The sequence below is a fragment of the Fukomys damarensis genome, unplaced genomic scaffold, assembly GCF_012274545.1.
Source record: "Fukomys damarensis isolate Sample0158 unplaced genomic scaffold, DMR_v1.0_HiC HiC_scaffold_14, whole genome shotgun sequence".
Classification (NCBI taxonomy): Eukaryota; Metazoa; Chordata; class Mammalia; order Rodentia; family Bathyergidae; genus Fukomys; species Fukomys damarensis.
The window spans coordinates 53,934,548-53,952,623 of record NW_022900926.1 but is presented as its reverse complement, the minus strand read 5'-3'; the positions used below and the strand labels follow the sequence as shown (position 1 = coordinate 53,952,623).

The window sequence follows — 18,076 nt, the reverse complement described above, 5'->3', positions numbered from 1 at the left end:
GAGAGGGGGAAGGGAGGGCAGAGGTATGGGGAAAAAATAAGAGCCAAGATCTGACGTGTACAGGTACAAGATTCCAATGATGAATGTAACTTTACTTTATACTTAAAAAGTACCAATAAACTCAATTAAAAAAAAAAGTATGGACTCAATGTGCATCCATTTAGCTATAAATGTATGATTCTTTTAATTCTTTTGGGAAGATAGCCAGCAGAGGAATAGCTGGGTCAAATGGGACTTCTAAACCTAGTTTTTTGAGGTATCTCCGTATTGTTTACCACAGTGGATGCACCAGTCGACACTCCATTCAAAAATGGAGAAGGGTTCCTTTCTCCCCACAATCCCGCCAGCATTTGTTGTTATTGGTTGATTTCTTGATAGCAGCCATTCTTTCTGGGGTAAGGTGGAATCTCAGTGTTGCTTTCATCTGCATCTCTTGAATTACCAGTGATATTGAACATTGTTTTATATGTGTATTTACTACTTCTACTTGTTCATCTGAGAAATGTATGTTCATTTCAGATGCCCATTTTTGAATTAGGTCTTTACATTTTGGGGGGTTCTGTTTTTTTTTTTCAGCTTTGAGTTTATTGGTACATTTTGGGGATACAGTGCAGTTACATTCATTGTTGGGATCTTGTACCTCTACATGACAAGTCTTGATTCTCATTTTTTCCCCTTACCCCTGCCCTCCCTTCACCCCCTCCTCCCCTCCCCATCTACAAACACTTTATTTCCATCTTTTCATTACCTCACATTTTTTTCTTTTCCCTTATTACCCTTCCCCTACCCATCCCACCTTCCCTACACCTTTAGCTCTTTTCTTCCCATTTGTAAATGTCAGTAATCTTATTAGGATCTTATGTTGAAGATGTGGTTTTTCTATAAAATGGAATATTACTCAGCCACAAAGAAAGAGAAAATAGATTCATTCATAGGAAAATGGATACATATTGAAGATATACTCCTAAGTGAAATAAATAAGTCACACATGTGTAAATACTGAATAGTTTCTCTGGTGTGAATAATCTGTTTTTTTTTTTTTTTTAAGTTCTTTATATAGTCTAGATAGTAGTCCTTTGTCTGAGGAACAGCTGGTAAAATTTTTTGCCACATTGTAGGTTGTCAGCTCTGTTGGTAGTTTCTCTTGCAGTGCAGAAGGTTTGTTAAAAGATGAGATCCCAGTTGTTGATTATTTGTGCTAGTTCCCGTGCTACTGAGGATTTGTTATTAAAGTCTTTTCCTATGCCAGTTTCTTTGAGAGTTCTACCAAACTTATCTTCCAGCAAGTTTAGTGTTTCTCTTTTAATATTTAGATCTTTAATCCACTTGGATTTTAGTTTAGTGCATGGTGAAAGATAAGGGTCTAGTTTTAATCTTTGGCAGGCTGAAATCGAGTTTTTCTAACACCATTTATTAAAGAGACTATCTTCTAGTGAGGATGGTTGGCTCCTTCATGAGGTGGCTGAATTGTCTGGAGTTGTGTCTGAATCTTCTAGTCTGTTCTACTGATCCTCTAGTCTATGTCTTTGCCAGTACCATGCTGTTTTTAATCACAGTTGCTTTATTAGTATAATTTCAAGTTGGGGATTCTGATACCTCTGTCATGTCTCTGTTGCCTAGAATTGCTTTTGCTATTCTAGGTCTCTTCTGGTTCCAAATAAATTTTTGGATTGTTTTCTCTAATTCAGTGAAATATGCTGTTGGGATTTCAATTGAAATTTCATTAAATCTATATAGCAGTTTTGGAAGTATGGTCATTTTTACATATTGGTTCTTCCTATCCAAGGGCGAGGGATGTCTTTCTATTTTCTTATATACTCTTGGATCTCTTTTTTTCAGAGTGCTATAGTTTTCAATGTAGAGGTCTTTTACCACCTTCATTAGATTGAGTCCTAGATATTTTCATTTTTGGGGGTGCTATTGAGAGAGGAATTGTTTTCTTAATTTTTGTCTCAATGAGTCTGTTATTTGTGTACAAGACAGCTATTGATTTTTGAGGTTTGACCTTGTATCTAGGTATCCTACTGAATCTGTCAATTAAGCCTAGAAGTCTTTTGGTGGAGATTTTTGTGTCTTCCTTATAGAGTATCATATCATCAGCAAATAATGACAGTTTAACTTACTTCTTTCCTATCTTTATTCCTTTTATTTCTTTCTCTTATCTAATTACTGTGGCTAATGTTTCCAGAACCATATTGAATAGGAGTGGTGATAGTGCACATCCTTTTCTTGTTCCTTACTTTATTCTGAAAGTTTTCAGCTTTTGACCATTTAGTATAATGTTGGCTGTTGGTTTTTCATAGATAGCCTTAACCAAGTTGAGATAAAAACCATCTATCCCAATTTTCTGTAGGGTTTTTATCAAGAATGAATGTTGGATTTTGAAGAATGCTTTTTCTGCATCTATTGAGATGATCATGTGGTTTTTGTCCTTGGCTCTATTAATATAGTGTATTATATTGATTTACGTATGTTGAACCATCGTATCCCTGGGATAAAATCTGACTTAGTCAGGGTATATATGATCTTTTTTTTTTTTTTTTTGGTACCGAATTTGGGTCCTTGAGCTTGCAAGGCAGGTGGCAGAACCACTGAGCTAAATCCCCAGCCCTAGGGTATATGATCTTGATGGCCCTTGTATTCCGTTTGCCAGTCTCTTGTTAAGAATTTTTGCATCTGTGTTCACTGGGGAGATTGGTCTGTAGGTCTCTTTCTTGGTTGGACCTTTCCCTGGTTTTGGAATCGAAGTAATAGTTGTTTCTAGGAATGAATTTGGAAGTATTGCTTCCCTTTCAATTTCACTGGAAAGTTTAAAGAGTAGTGGCAATAGGTCTTCTCTAAATGTCTTGTAGAATCTTGAAGCCATCATCAGGACCTGGGTTTTTGTTGTTGTTGTTGTTGTTGTTGGTAAATTTTTAATTACATTTGAAACTTCACTGATTGTAATTGGGGTGTTTAGAATTTTTATATCTTCTTTGTTCACCTTTGGCAATTTATATGTATCTAGGAATCTGTCCATTTTTTTTCTGTTTTCCATTTTATTAGAGTATAGTTTCTTGAAGTAAGTATTGATGATCATCTGGATTTCTGGATCTGTTGTGACTTCACCTTTTCTGTTGTTAATTGCATGGATTTGAGCACTTTTTTTTTTTTGATAAGGTTGGCTAAGGATTTGTTGATTTTATTTATTGTTTCGAAAAACCAACACTTTGATTTGTTGATTTTTTTTTGGGGGGGGTATCATTCTCTTAGTCTCCCGTGCATTAATATCTTCTCTGATCTTTATAATTTCCTCCCTTGTACGAGCTTTGGGGTTGTCTTGCTCTTCTTTTTCTAGGCACTTGAGGTTCAGCATTAGGTTGTTTATTTGAGCTCTCTCTGTTTTCCTACTATGGGCACTACTATGAATTTCTCTTACAGAACTGCTTTCATTTTGTTCCATAGATTCCTGTATGTTGTATTGGCATTATCATTTAATTGTAGAAACTGTCTAATTTCTTCCTCAATTTCCTCTCTGACCCATTGGTTGTTCTGGAGACTGTTATTCAGTTTCCCTATGTTTGTGGAGTTCTTGAAGGTTCTTAGCTATTCTCCAATTTATTTATTTATTTTTTGGCTTTTTGAGACAGGGTCTCACTATGTAGTTGAGACTGACCTGGAACTCACTATGTAACTCAGGCTGATCTCGAACTCACAGTGATCCTCCTGCCTCATCCCCCCGAGTGCTGGGATTACAGGCGTGCGCCACCATGCCCAGCCTATTCTCCAATTTAATTGCATTATGGTCTGATAAAATATAGGGGATAACTTCTGTTCCCTTGCATTTACTTAAACATGTCCTATGAGCTAGCATGTGGTCTATTTTGGAGAATGACCTCTGTGCAGCCTGAAAGAATGTGTATTCTGATTTTGTAGGGTGGAACACTTTGTAGACATCTTTTAAGTTCATTTGTTCAAAAGCTTGGTTCATTTCTAGTATTTTGTTGTTGATTTTTTTGTCTAGATGATCTATTTGTGACAGTGGGGTATTGAGGTCCCCCCTTACAATTTTATTAGAGCTTACTTCGTTTTTCATATCCATTAATATTTGTTGTGTAGTTGGGGGTATTCGTATTTGGTGCATATATATTTATGGTTGTCATCTCTTCCTCTTGGGTTGTTCCCTTTACAGGGATGTAGTGACCTTCTTTGTCTCTCTTTAGTTTTGGTTTGAAATCTACTTTGTCTGCAAATAAAATTGCTATCCCTGCTTTTTTCTTCGTTCCTGTGGCATGGAGGATTCTTTTCCTTCTTTTTACTTTCAGTCTGTGAATTTATTTTTGAATTAGGTGTGTTTCTTGTATACAGCGTATTGTTGGATTTTGCTTCTTAATCCATTCTGCCAGTCTTATTTGTTTTAATTGGTGAATCGAGAATATTGACATTGGTGGTTATAATTGATACATATTGACTCATCTTGTCATGATATTTTACTATTGTTGGCTCTTTTGTTTTTTATTTTTCCCCCTTTCCTTGCCTTGCCTGATGGCTTTGCTCTGTTTGGCCTCATGTAGTGGCCACCCTCATTGTCTTTTCCTAGGATATTGTTTAGAATTGTTTGAAGTACTGGTTTGCTCGTATTGAAGTTTTTCAGGTATTCTTTTTCGTGGAAGTATCTAATTTCCCCATCTATTTTTAAAGATAATTTTGCAGGATACAACAGTCTAGGTTGGAGGTTATTTTCTTTTAGGGCTTGAAATACTTCACTCCAGGTGGTTTGTGAATTGAGGGTTTATATTGAAAAGTCTGCTGTGATTTTGATGGGCTTCCCTTTTTATGTAATTTGTTTCTTTTCTCTCACTTTTTGTAGGATTTTGTTCTTCTGTTGGGTTTCTGGGATCTTGACTATTATATGTCTAGGTGTAGATTATTTTTGGTTTTGGCTAGTTGGAGTCCTATATGCCTCAATTATCTGTATGTCAAATTCTTTTCCTCTGTTTGGGAAGTTTTCTGCTGTTATTTTTGTGAACAGTTTTTTTTTTTTTTAATGTCATTTGTACTTTCTTCTGCTTTTTTGTTGACTTCTATCGGTTTTACATTATTCTTCTTTGCATCATTTACCAGCTGCTGGATTGATTTCTCATGGTCCCTTACTACTTTTAAGAAACCTCTCTTTTCATGGTCACTAACCACATTCCTCTTTTCTATATCTGATAGTCTATCTTCACATTTGTTCAATTTTTTGTGAATACTTTATCAAACTGAGGACCTTGTGCTTGCAAGACAGGCAGTGGAGTGGAGCAACTGATCTAAACCCCCGGCCCTTCAGTGGAGTTTTTAATCTCCAGGATATCTCTTTGAATCATGGTTTCCATTTCTTTCCTATGGTTGGCATTCATGGCTTGCATCGTGGTGCTGAGCTTATTTCTTTTTTTATATTTCTGTTCTAGAATCTCTAAGCATGTCTTTCATTCTGCTCACCATCTCTGTAGTTATCTGGGAAATTATTTCTGTTTTGAATTTTTCTAGAGCCTCATTCATCTGTTTTGTTATTACTGTGCTATCAGTTCAGGGTGTACAGGTGGTTGATTATGAGATTTTTCCACCTTGTGTTCCCAAGAATTTGCCTTTGGTGAGCTGAAAGTCTAGCTTTGCACCTTTCTTAGGTGTCTTCTCATTTCTAATTTTGTCGTTGGTGCTGTTTTGTTTAATTCCTGGGCTGATACTTCAATATTTCTTATTGTGAATGTCTTTACTGCTTGTATTTAGAGTCCTTTGTATTTAGAGTGATTGCTTCTCAGAGATACCTTCCAGGTACAGCTGGTCTTTTTAGTCTTTTAGTCTCTAATGACTCTTAGGCAGTCAACCTTGGTGGTCCAGTGTGCCTTTATTGCTGAGGTTTTCTTCACTTTCACAGTGGGCTTCAATTTTTGTTGAGGAGCCTCAGAGAGGCCCTCTCTGTTGTTTCCTTCTGAACTATCTCTTGGGCCTCATAACCATTGCCTTTATGGCCCCCTGCCTCTGCAGTGTGGATCCAGATACCATGTGGCCTGAGTGGCGTGCTTTGATGGGGCTGCTGCTGGTGTCCATGGGATGCATCTGGCTGTGGCTCGTATTTAGTTTTCATTTTGAGACAGGATTTTGGCAAATTGCTGAGTTGCCTAAGCTAAGCTGAACTTTTGATCCTTCTGTCTCAGTGTCCTAGAGTTATGGGAATACAAGTGTGCAGCACCATGTATGGCTAGGATCTTTACAAAGTACCATTTAGATTAAGAGCCTTTCAAGAACAGCTGCATTTATAGATTGTTTTCATTTGTGATTTTGAGAGTTGCTAAGTATAGAATTTCAGCCTGAAATATTTTCTTTAATAAACATTATTACCTGTTTCACTGTTGTTCAGGAAGGTTCTTACCTCTGAAGACAATGCTGGGACCAAGATATGATAGTCAAGTTGCTGAAGAAAATCGGTTCCATCCCAGTATGCTCTCAAATTATTTAAAGAGTTTAAAGGTAAGAAGCAAAACTTATTATTTTTTTTTTGCTACTGATTTAATTTTGTTCTACATGTGGCTTTTAAAAAGACTTAATTTTGTTTTGAAGTAGTTATGAGAGGAAGATGCCAAAATCGCATGTATAGTTCTAGGAATTCTTCCCCTACCTTCTCTTTGTGATGGCATTTTATATATTTGAAGTAGTTATGAGAGGAAGTTGCCAAAATCGCATGTATAGTTCTAGGAATTCTTCCCCTACCTTCTCTTTGTGATGGCATTTTATATAATTGTAGGATCATATCAGATACAGAAAACTGATATTGGTACAATATTCTTAATTAGATTTCAGAATTTAGTTTTTATATACATTTATCTATGTGTACATGTTTAAATTTCTGGTGGTGGTATAGAAATCCTTCATAGAGGAACTCCCTCATGTTACATATTTATAAAAGAAAAGTACCCATTTGTCCTCTGAATCTTTGTGTCTAGCAGTATCTAGTATTTGAAGAAATCAGTAGAGGTAATACCAGGTATTGTGGAACTTGCCTCTAGTCTCAGCTGCTTAGAAGGCTGGGGCAGGACAATCACTGCAGCCCAGGAGTTCAAATGGGCAATATATTGAGGCCCTGTAAAATCAGTCCCTGGAGAAGTGTGTGTTTGAGAAGGATACTTGTTTATTTTGTGAAGTGTGAAATTTAAATGCTTTTGCCATTTCTCCCCTGTAACAGTGGAGACTAATCATTATGTAGACCAGTCTTTCTTAGGCAAGTCTAGCAGTAAGTTCTTAATGAACATTGAGGGATGGGGGTAGAGACAGATAAAGAGATACCATGATCTCAAAAGTACAGATCATTGCACTTGCTCTTCTTTCCAGAGAGTATGGATGTCTTGTATGTGTCAGAATGTGGTAAAAGATCAGTGAAGTAACTGTTCCTTTGTTTGGGCTCAGTTCAGGCATGAATTTCTTAGTAAGACTGTCTTATTAGGCTGTATGTGATTCTAATTTTTAAAGATATTTCACACCACATGGCCCCTGGATACAAACAAATGACTTCAGTTACTGTTTTAACAGAAAAATATTGACTTTTGTTGTAGCTTTGGAACAAAAACTAAAAAACTGGCTGTGATTGATTTATTGAGCAAGGAAATTAAGTCTCCAGTGAGATACACAAATATGGCTGTGGCTGTGTATCTTTTTTTTTTTTTTCTTTTCTTTTTTTGGTGGTAGCGAGCAGGAACTGCACCCAGCACCTTTGAACTGAATATATCCCCAGCCCTTTTTTTAACTTTTTTACTTTGAGACAAGATTTTGCTGAGTCACTACTATACTTTTTATCCTATACAGTTATTTTAAACTTTTAACTGCTTAAGATATGATTCTATTACAATAATTTCGATTTTGTAATAAAAAAATGAATAATACATCCACTTGTTTCAGAATCCCAGATTAAAAAGCTGAGGAGGTGAAGACTTCTTCCTTTTTTGTCCTTGATAGGCCTAGTTATGATGAAGACACATTGGCTTTTTTTCTTCCATGGTTCATATTTCACTGTTTTGCATGTAGTCTGTTTGGTCTCTTCCAGATTCCTCAGCTCTAGATCTGTCACTTTAGTGTGAGCTCTTGAAGCTGGGCATAGTGTTGTATGCCTGTAATCCTTGCTATTCAGAAAGCTGAAGTAGGATGATCACAAATTTGAAGCTCACTTGGGCAACTTAGCGAGACCCTGTCTCAAAAGAAAAAAAATAGGTTGTACGATTTCTTATAGGAAATGTATTTCTGTTGGCATTTTAAAAATTCTGCTACCTCTGGATATGTTTCTCTTTCTTCCTTCTCACAAAGCTTTTGCAATACTCTTAGTTCCTTTTGGCAGGTTTTAGATATTTTTAATGCACACATAGATCTCATATACTTTTTCTTTTCATTGAAAATGAAGTTGGTTTTTTTTTTTCCTTTTTCTATTTCTTTTTAAATCATTACCTTGTGTTCTATGATATCCAGGAAGATAAGGAAATTGCTTTCTTATACACCCTACAACTCTCTTTTAATTTTTGACTTGGCTTATTTTAGCAGTGTATCAGCTTTAAACTTCAGTGTATATTCAGAAAACAGGCAGGATGACTATTAATCAGATAGAAAGATAGGGGAGCACACACATATCTATTTGTGGTGTGAATGGCTAGTCTCATATTTTCAGTGTGTGACATTAATGTGGTATAGTTGGTAGATATGAACAGAGTGACAGTGGTGGCTTTTGGGATGCTGGGGTAATATGCTCTTGCACTAGAGCTTTGTGTATTTCATATTCATGCTGTGTCTGTTCTTGGCTCTTGTCTAGTAGATCATAGGTGCAGAGATAGAGAAAACTATGGCACTGTTTTGATTTTTGAGTAGCCTCATGATAGTGAGAGTGGAGTGTGTTTTGCTTATTTTCTTGTCCTTTCATTGTTCTGTGGTAGAGTGAACATTATATCTCTCTCCATGAGGATGAATAAACCATAGTATTTCCATTTAGTTAACTTGATTTTTTTTTTTTTTTTTTTTTTTTTTTTTTTTTTTTTTTAGTTTTTAGTTTTTGAAACAGGGTCTCATTATGTAGTTGAGACTGATCTGGAACTCACTAGCCCAGGCTGGTCTCGAACTCACAGCAATCCTCCAGCCTCAGCCTCCCGAGTGCTGGGATTACAGGCGTGTGTCACCATGCCCAGCTAGTTATCTTGATTTTGAATAAATTCAGTTACTAGTAAATTTTCTTTTTTTTTCTTTTTTTTAAGGTTAAAATGAGCTTGTTGGTAGACTTGACAAATACATCAAGGTTCTATGACAGACATGACATAGAAAAAGAAGGAATCAAATACATTAAACTTCAGTGTAAAGGGTAAGTTATATGTTAAGTCTCTTTTAATTGAAACCTTTCATTGAAATTTGTAATCTACTTATTGATTTTTTTTCTCCATATTATTAGACATGGTGAATGCCCTACAACTGAGAATACCGAGACATTCATTCGTCTCTGTGAGCGGTTTAATGAAAGAAACCCACCTGAACTTATAGGTATGTTTGGCTTTACCACTATTGAACATTTTGTCATTTGGATTTCTGTTCTTTTCTGCAAATGGGCTCGTAGGGAATTTTTTCTCTTTTAAGTAGTCACCAAGTGGTATTTATTAAAGAGACTTTTGTGAATTATATAATTATTTTCATATTTTTTGTTTTTTGAGATAAATTCCTAATCATTTCTCTTTAGGTATACTGTTAGGAAAACTATTGCTTGAAAATTTTATTTATTTGTTTGTTTGTTTGAGGCAGAGTCTGACTACATAGTCCAAGCTGGCTTTGAAGTAGAAATCCTCCTGCCTCAGCCCTTCTGAGTTCTGGCATTACTCGAGTAGCCACAATGCCTAGCTTCTATCTTAATTACTATGTTTTTTTGTTAATAGTTTTACATTTTATACTTTGTGTATTCCACTGTAACTTTCTTATTTCTTTCATTATTTTTCTGAGAGTGATCCCTGTTGATGTGTGTAACTATAGTTTAGTTCATTTTGCTGCTGTTTAAGTATCCTGAGATATGAATATACTACTTTTTGTATAATCTTCACTGGTTAGACAGTTCCTTAAGGAAATACTTTTTGATTGCTATTTTGTGCCATGCATGTGCTCTTGGAACACATCAGTGAAGAAAACATAAAAAATGTCCTAGCTGCCAAGTGTGATGGCAAATGCCTATAATCTCAGCACTCAGGAGGCTGAGGCAGGAGGATCTTGTTCAAGGTTGGGCTGGGCTACATAGGGAGTTCAGGACTACCCTGAATCACAGAGTGAGACCAAATCTCAGAAAACTGACAAAACAAAAAGAGACCTTGCTTTTGTGCAGCTTGAATTCTAATGTTAGGGGAGCCAGGTAATTAATAATAATAATAATAATAATAATAATGATAATAATAAGTAACTTTCCTAAAATGACAGTTGCTTTAAAATAACATTTGAGTTATTAGTTTTTTTGCTTGTTTGCTTTTTTGTTATGGGGATCGAACTTAGGACCTTGCACTTGCCAGGCAGTCGGCAGAATCACTGAGCTAAATCCCTAGCCCCTCCGTTAGTAGTTTTAAAAATTTTTTGTGATTATAAAAATCCTGTTAGGAGTAGTCTAGAATTTTCAGGGTTTGGTCTTTATTTCCTTTTTTTTTTTTTTCTGGTGTTTATATTGGCATATGGTTTAAACTGAGGCTCTAGTTTAAATGTTTTCAAATAACCAATCATTTATTTTAGCATTTTTTGAATCATTCTCTCCTAATGGCTAAATGGTATGAATTAACTTTGTCTGAAAATTGTTCCAGTTCATTTGCCTTTTAATTTTTAAGTTTTTTCCCCATTAAAAAAGTAACTGAAGAACTACTAGTAAGAAAATTCAGGGGACATATCGACACAAGATAAATATGAAAACATCAACAACTTTCCTACAGATACTGTGTAGGGAACTTTTTAGAAACTGTGTTTGGAGAACAGACTCATTAACCTTAATGTTGGTTACCATTTATTGAACATTATTTCTCTGTTTGTCTTTGTATAAACAGTTTTGTATATTTGTCTCATTTTATTTTCATAATAATCCTGTTAGTATGTATTATTGTCACCCCATTTTATAATAAATTGAGTCAAGGAAAGGGTAAATGACTTACTCAGTGTTGCACAGCTAGTAAGTGTTAGAGTTTGGATTAGGTTCTATGTAATCTCAGTTGAGAAATCAATTTTTAAACCATAATGAGTACAGAACATCAAGGAATAAAGCTAATAGGAATTGTAAGTAGTCTTTATGAAGCAAAAATACTTAATACTAAAATAAAGACAAAAATAGAGAGATACTACTAGTTTTCACATCAATTTCAAAGTTTTAATTAGTTTCTAGAACAATCTTGGCAAGATTGTGTCAGAATGACTATAAGTTAATTTGTATTTATAAAATTCACCGACTGCATTAAATCAATCAATATTCATTGAGCACAGAAAGAAATGGCAAATTAAACCACCAAGATTATGTGCAAGAAAAATTTGAACAACAAAAGCAACGAGAGGATTTTCTTTTACTAGTTAGAAAAACACACAGGTAAGCAGTGGAAGCCAAAATAGTATTTCCTGGTGATAGTTGTTTTTCATATCAGAAGGGAAAGTTATGATTAGTCAGCAAATAATGTTCAGGCATTTAACCAGTCATTTAATAAATAAATTTTGATGGATTAAATATTTTAAAAGTAGAGCCAATTTTTTGTGGGGGTACTGAGGAATGAAACCAGGGCCTTTCCATTGAGCTACATCCCTGTCCTGTTTCCTCTACTCATTTAAAAAGTTTCTGAGATAGGGTCCACTAAATTGCTAGCTTGCCCAGGCACAGCTTGAATTTGTGATCTTCCTGCCTCAGCCTCCCAGAGTGATGATTGAATTATAGGTGTGTGCCACCATTCTCAGCTATTTTTTAAATTTTAGAGTAAGGAAGGATATTCCAAGTATGTCGTTGAAGGCAGAATCCATAAAGAAGCATTTTTTAGGAGCCTTCCTGGACCATCTAAGAATCTACTGAGGATACTTGCCAGTGTTCTAGGACTTTATCCTCGTCCTACATAATTAAACCTGTGGAAATGAAGCCTAGGAATAGATTTTTAAGATAAAGGTCTGAGGTGATTTTTGTGCACCCTTAACTTTAAGAACTGCTGTTAAGTTTGAAATGTGGTGGTTGTTAATGGTTGTACTAACAGCTACTATTAATGAACAATTTTCCACATTCTTGAATACAAAGAAGTAAGGCAAAAACTTGAGAAATTGGAAAAGATGCTTGAAGCATGTACAACAGATTAAAAAGTCACTATACTTATATGCAAACATATCTTATAAACTAACAGGTGAAAGGAGCTTCAATAGAAAAAGATGGAAAACAAGAAAAAAGCAATTTACAGAATACAAATAGCCAAGAGACATGAAAAAAACTTCAGTTTTACTTGTTAACAAGAGATGCAGTTAAAAATCTATGTTGTTATCTCTTCTCCCTATAAAACTGGAGAAGATAAAAAAATTAAAATTCTTTCATTGTCCAATTTGGATAAACTGAATGCACATATATGTTAGAGTGCTAATTGATATAGCTCTCTGGAGGAACAGTTTGCCAATATTTCTCGTTTGTTTTTTTGTTTTTTTTGATACAGAAATTGAATTTCGGGCTTTGGCCTAGGGCTGCATACCCAGTGCTTTATTGTTTAATTTTGAGACAGGGTCTCTATAAGTTGCTAAGCCGCTAAGATTCTTTGCCCAAATTTACAGTCTTCCAGTCTCAGCTTCCCAGAGTGCTAGGAATACAAGAGGCCTGAAAGTACTGGCCTTTTAAAAACATTTTAATCATTTTTTAGTTTCAGAGAAGAAATTTGCATCATTTTTACACACATTTTTGCAGAAGTATACTTGTGACCAATAATTATTATATAGCAGAATGTACAATTGTTTATTTTCAGAGCTGTCTTGTGTTAAAAAAGTCATCTTTAAACTGGCTGATGTAATTGTTAATCCATCACTTACAGTTGACAGTTGATTAAGTCATCAATTGATAATGAATTGATAGTTGCTATAGGCCTAGCAGAAAATTTGAAAGTTTTGAAGTACACAGGCACCTGAAACCTTTCTACTTTTTTGGAAGAACTCACTTTATGTCCTTTATCTGAAAGACCTTAGGGCCAGATTTTTTTTTTTTTTAAATTTTCCTGTACTGGGGATTGAATCTAGATCCTTCCTACTGAGCTATATCCCCAGCCATTTTTAATTTTTTATAGTAAGATAACATTTTGCTACTAAATATCTAAGTTATCCAGGCTTGGCTTGACCTTCAGTCTTCTTGCTTCAACCTTCCAGAATGTTTCCATGCCTAGCTTTTTTTATGGTGATCTTTCTTCCTTAGCTTTCTGAGCACTGGTATTACAGGCGTGCACCACGTTGCCAGCTTTAGAATTTTAGAATTTATAATTACAAATAAGAGACTTTCGGCTGGTGTATATTTATTAGCATGTACAGAAATAAACTTTTCTTTTTCTGTTTTCTTTTGAGATAGGGTCTTGCTAAGTAGCTGAGGCTGGCTTCAAACTTGTGCTCTTCTTGCCTCAGCCTCCTGAGTATATGGGTATTATAGGTGTGCCAAACTTGGCAGAGCTGTTTTGAGAATAAGAATTTTGTGGACTGGAAAATTTGAAAATCAAGTTTTGTGTTAGATGTGAAATAACTCATTTCTTGGTAAAGGGTAGTCTGTAACAGATACATAGCTCAACTTTTGCTAATTGTTGTAGGTGTTTAGTTGTAAGTATATGTGACAGATTTATGAATTAATATTTTCACAGTAACAAACTTTTAAGTGAAAATTTAAAAATATTTGACACATAATAGGTTCTTAATACTTGTTAGTTTCCTTTTCTATACATTTCATTTTTGTTGTTCAGTTAGACCAGGATGTCACAGATTCTGTTGGCACTCTGGACTGGATAATTCTTTATTTTGAGAGTTTACCCTGTACATTGTGGTATGTTTACTGGCATCCCTGGTCTTTACTTATTACAGGCCAGTGGCACAATTAAAGTCATCTTGCTAATGTCCTATGGGACACTGATTTAGACTAGTCAAATAAAATTTTTTAATCATAAAAATTTAGCTAGTGACAAAGAAATTGTGTATGTGATAAAAATATGATGAATATTTAAATTAAAAAATTGTTACAATAATAGACACATTGTCATTACTCCCCCTTAAATATTCCTTCCTGTGATGAACACATTTATCCCATCATTATTGTCACTTTGTGAAGCAGCAAGTACTTTTGTTGAGCTTTTGTGGCTCCCTTTATGTCTTTATACATTTAAAACTACCTTTCGTGGTCCTTCTGACTTTGGAGAAGAGCCAGGAGTTACCTGGTGCCAGATCCTTTGAATAAAGCTGACGAGGACACACAATAATGTTTTTATGAGTCTGACTTCTTTAGGGTGGCACTCAGCAGTACTGCCTTTTGTTTATACTTTGTAAAGACACAAAAGAGCGCTTTTTGAACTATTTCAGAAAGTCGTAAGAATGATGTGAAAAGTATGTTTGAAGCAAGGGGGAATATTTTGAGGGGAATTAATGGCAATTTGTCTTACTGTACTAAATTTTTAATATTTAAGCACACCATATTTTTGATCAGCCATTGTGTATTAGACCAGACTTTATTTAAAAAGATACTGGCACCAGCCTCTCATTAGCCACATCTTCCTAATTTGCATTGATACACTATTTGGTATGTATATTTGTTCAGCTATAGTGCATCATTATGTAATGTTTTCTTGGGGAGTTTGTTTCTTAAGGTTTCTTAATTTGACTTTAAGTGACATATGAATTTATTTCATTGTATTATCTTACCTAGGAAAGGACAGATTTGAAGTAGTTGCCTTGAAACAGTTAATTGTGAGCTAATCTTTAGTTATAAAGTTTAGCTTATTTGCCACTAGATGGATCCATTCTCAATGAAATGAGGAAATCTGAAAAATGGCTTTTTAAAAAAAACATTGAAGATATATTTAATCTTGTAGTATACTTAATGGAATTTTTAAAACATGGAATGCATAATCTTTGCAAGTTTTCTTTTGATGAAGATTTTATAATTTTATAATCTTTTCTTAAATCTAGTAATCCATTAACATTTTAAGGTAGAACTGAAAATAAGACTAAGACTTTAGATTTCTGTAGTAAAAAATATTAAAAGAGAAATGGTACTTTAAAAATTATATACTTTCACATGACTTATTACAAGTAGGCAATTATTCTTACATTTCCTGATCATAAAATACATAGTTCATCTTGCTAGAGTAAAAACTGGATACAAAAATAATGGTTTTGGTAAGAAACAACATCTAATGTTGAAATGTTTTTTGCTTAAAATGGCTTGGAATATGAGGAAATAAATTTATACATTGGGTTAAGATACATAACTCTTTGCAACTTACTTTTTCTTTCCTACACTACAACAGAAATAATGCAATTAAATAGCTTCACAATGATAGCTATTTATTTCTAAGGGGCAGTTTTCTCTTCAAAGCTGATTTTGTCTTTTCCTTTTAGAAGCTTTAATTTGTTATATTGTTGTCGTTAACTTTTATCATTTAACTAGGTTGCTCTCAGCCTGTGAACAAACCTACTCTTCTTGTTAAGCACCTCCCCCTAAAAAAATCCCCAAACCAAAACACAATCTGTACTTTCTTTCTGTTTTGTGCTTCCTCTTCCCTTCTCAGCTGACTCCCAGTGGTGTGGCTCTACCACTGAACCACACCACCAGCATAAGCTGACTTTTTGCAAGAATCATGTCTGGCTCCATTTACTCCTTTTCATTTCATTGCAGTGTGCAGTCTTCCCTCAGCACTCCTAATCAAATAATGACTTTCCCTTCTAAGCATTATGTAACATTTAAACAGTTGAACATTCACACCTTGAATCTCTTTTCTTGGTGTGTATGACCCTGTGTTTTCCCCTTTGTTACCTGTACACTCAGGACAGTTCATTCTTGGTCTTTTTTTTTCTTCTTTTTTTTAATGGCTTTTTTTTTCTCTCTCTATTTATTCAATTTTGGTTTTATTGATACAGGTTCTTGCTTTGTAGTTCAGGCTGGCTTTGAGCACATAATGTAGCTCATGCTGGCCTTGAACTCATGGTGATTCTCCTGTATCAGCCTCCCAAATCCCTGTTTCTTCTTGAAAGGTTGGTTTGCCTTAGATTTCATTCTTAATTTTTTTTAATTTTACGTGATCTTACCCATATCACAGACCCTTTCCCCTCTCCTCTCCTCCCCTCTTCTCCCCTCTTCTACCCTCCCCTCCCCTCCCCTCGCCTTTTCTCTTCTCTTCTTTGTACCCGCGGATTGAACTCAGGCTCTTGCACTTGCGAGATAGGCAGCAGAACCACTGAACCAAAGCCCTGGCCCTGTCATTCCATTATAGATACCACATTTTCTTCATGTAGTCATCTGTTGATGGATATACAGACTGCTTCTAGTATTTAGCTATTAAGAATTGCTGTGCAAGTATCACTGTAATATAATGACTTAAGGTCATACCAAATGGGGATAGCTGGGTCATATGAAATTTCTAATTTCATTGTCTTTGATAACTCTTCATACTGATTTCCATAATGGTTGTACTAGTTTGGGTTCTTTACCAACAGTGCAGGAGAGTTCTTTTTTATCATAGCCATACCAGCATTTGTTATTGTTTAATTTCCTAACGATTGCTGTTCTTTGCAGAATAAGATGGAATCTTAGTGTTGTTTTAATTTGCATTTCTCTAATGGCCAGAGATTTTGAACATCTTTCATGTATTTATTGACCATTTGTGTTTCTTCCTTTGTGAAGTGTCTGTTCATTTCTCTTGTCTGTTTCTTGACTGTGTCTTTAATTTTAGATGGTTTAACTTCTTTGAGTTCTTTCTATCTTCTAGATACTAGTCCCCATCTCAGGAGTAGGTGGCAAATTTTTTTACCCATTTCATAGGTTGTCTCTTCACTCTACTGATTGATTCTTTTGCTGTTTAGAAGCTTTTTTAGTCTGATAAAATCTTGCTGTTATTTCTTGTGTGATTGAGGTTCTGTTTAGAAAATCCTTTCCTACAAATATGCCTACAAGCATTTTATTTATCTTCCAGTAGGTTAATGTTACTGTTCTAATGTTTAGATCATTGATCCATTTTGATTTTAATTTAGTATGTGGTAAGAGATAAAGATCTAGTTTCATTCTTCTGCTATCAGATAACCAGTTTTCCAAACACCACTTTTTGAGTAGGCTGTCTTCTAAGTATGCTTTTGGTTCCTTTGTCAAAAATCAAATCGTTGAATATGCCTGGGAAAGTTTATTTATTCTCATTTCTGCTCCATTGATTTTTGTATTTGTTTTTGTCCCAGTCCCATACTGTTTTTATCACTACTGCGTTGTAGTATAGCTTAAAGTCAAGTATTGTTAGGATACCTGCTTTGCTTTTGTTGCCTAAAATAACTTTTGCTATTCAGGATCTCTTCTGGTTCTGTATGAATTTTAGGATTTTTTTCTGTAGATCTGTAAAGTATGCTGTTGGTATTTTGATTGGGACTGTGTTGAATCTGTAAGTTTGGGAAGTATCGCCATTTTGACATTAGTGGTTCTGTCTGTCCTGAGTTGGGGGGACCCCCCCCAGCTGTCCTTGAACTTACGGTAATTCTGATTTAGTTGGGCTTGTTGACTTTTTCAAATGTGAGTGTTGATTGGGTGGAATTTTCCTCTTAGGACTTCTTTTATAGTGTCCCAGAGGATTCATTCCGTTATACAGTTAGTCCTTAACTTCCAGAAATTTTTCAGTTTCTTTGATTTCTTCTGTTACTCATTGGTTGTTTAGGAGTATGTTATTATTTTCCAGGAACTTTCGCTTTTTCTGAAATTTCTTGTGTCATTGGTTTTTATTTTCATTACATTGTGGTCTGATAGTATACATGGGGTGATTGCAATTCTTTTATATTTACTTAAGCAGGATTTGTGGAATAGTATGTGATCTATTTTGGAAAATGTTCTATGTGCTGATGAAGATAA

General features: G+C 34.9%; 1 protein-coding gene across 1 annotated transcript in view; it reads left to right on the top strand.

Moving 5' to 3' along the window:
* Rngtt (RNA guanylyltransferase and 5'-phosphatase) overlaps window positions 1–18,076 on the top strand; it is a 265,607-nt gene that overhangs the window by 9,678 nt on the left and 237,853 nt on the right. Inside the window, exons 2-4 of the mRNA XM_010633261.3 lie at window positions 6,380–6,489; window positions 9,246–9,349; window positions 9,437–9,525. Of these exons, the coding sequence (XP_010631563.1) occupies window positions 6,380–6,489; window positions 9,246–9,349; window positions 9,437–9,525 (303 nt within the window). The remainder of the gene's footprint in view (window positions 1–6,379; window positions 6,490–9,245; window positions 9,350–9,436; window positions 9,526–18,076) is intronic.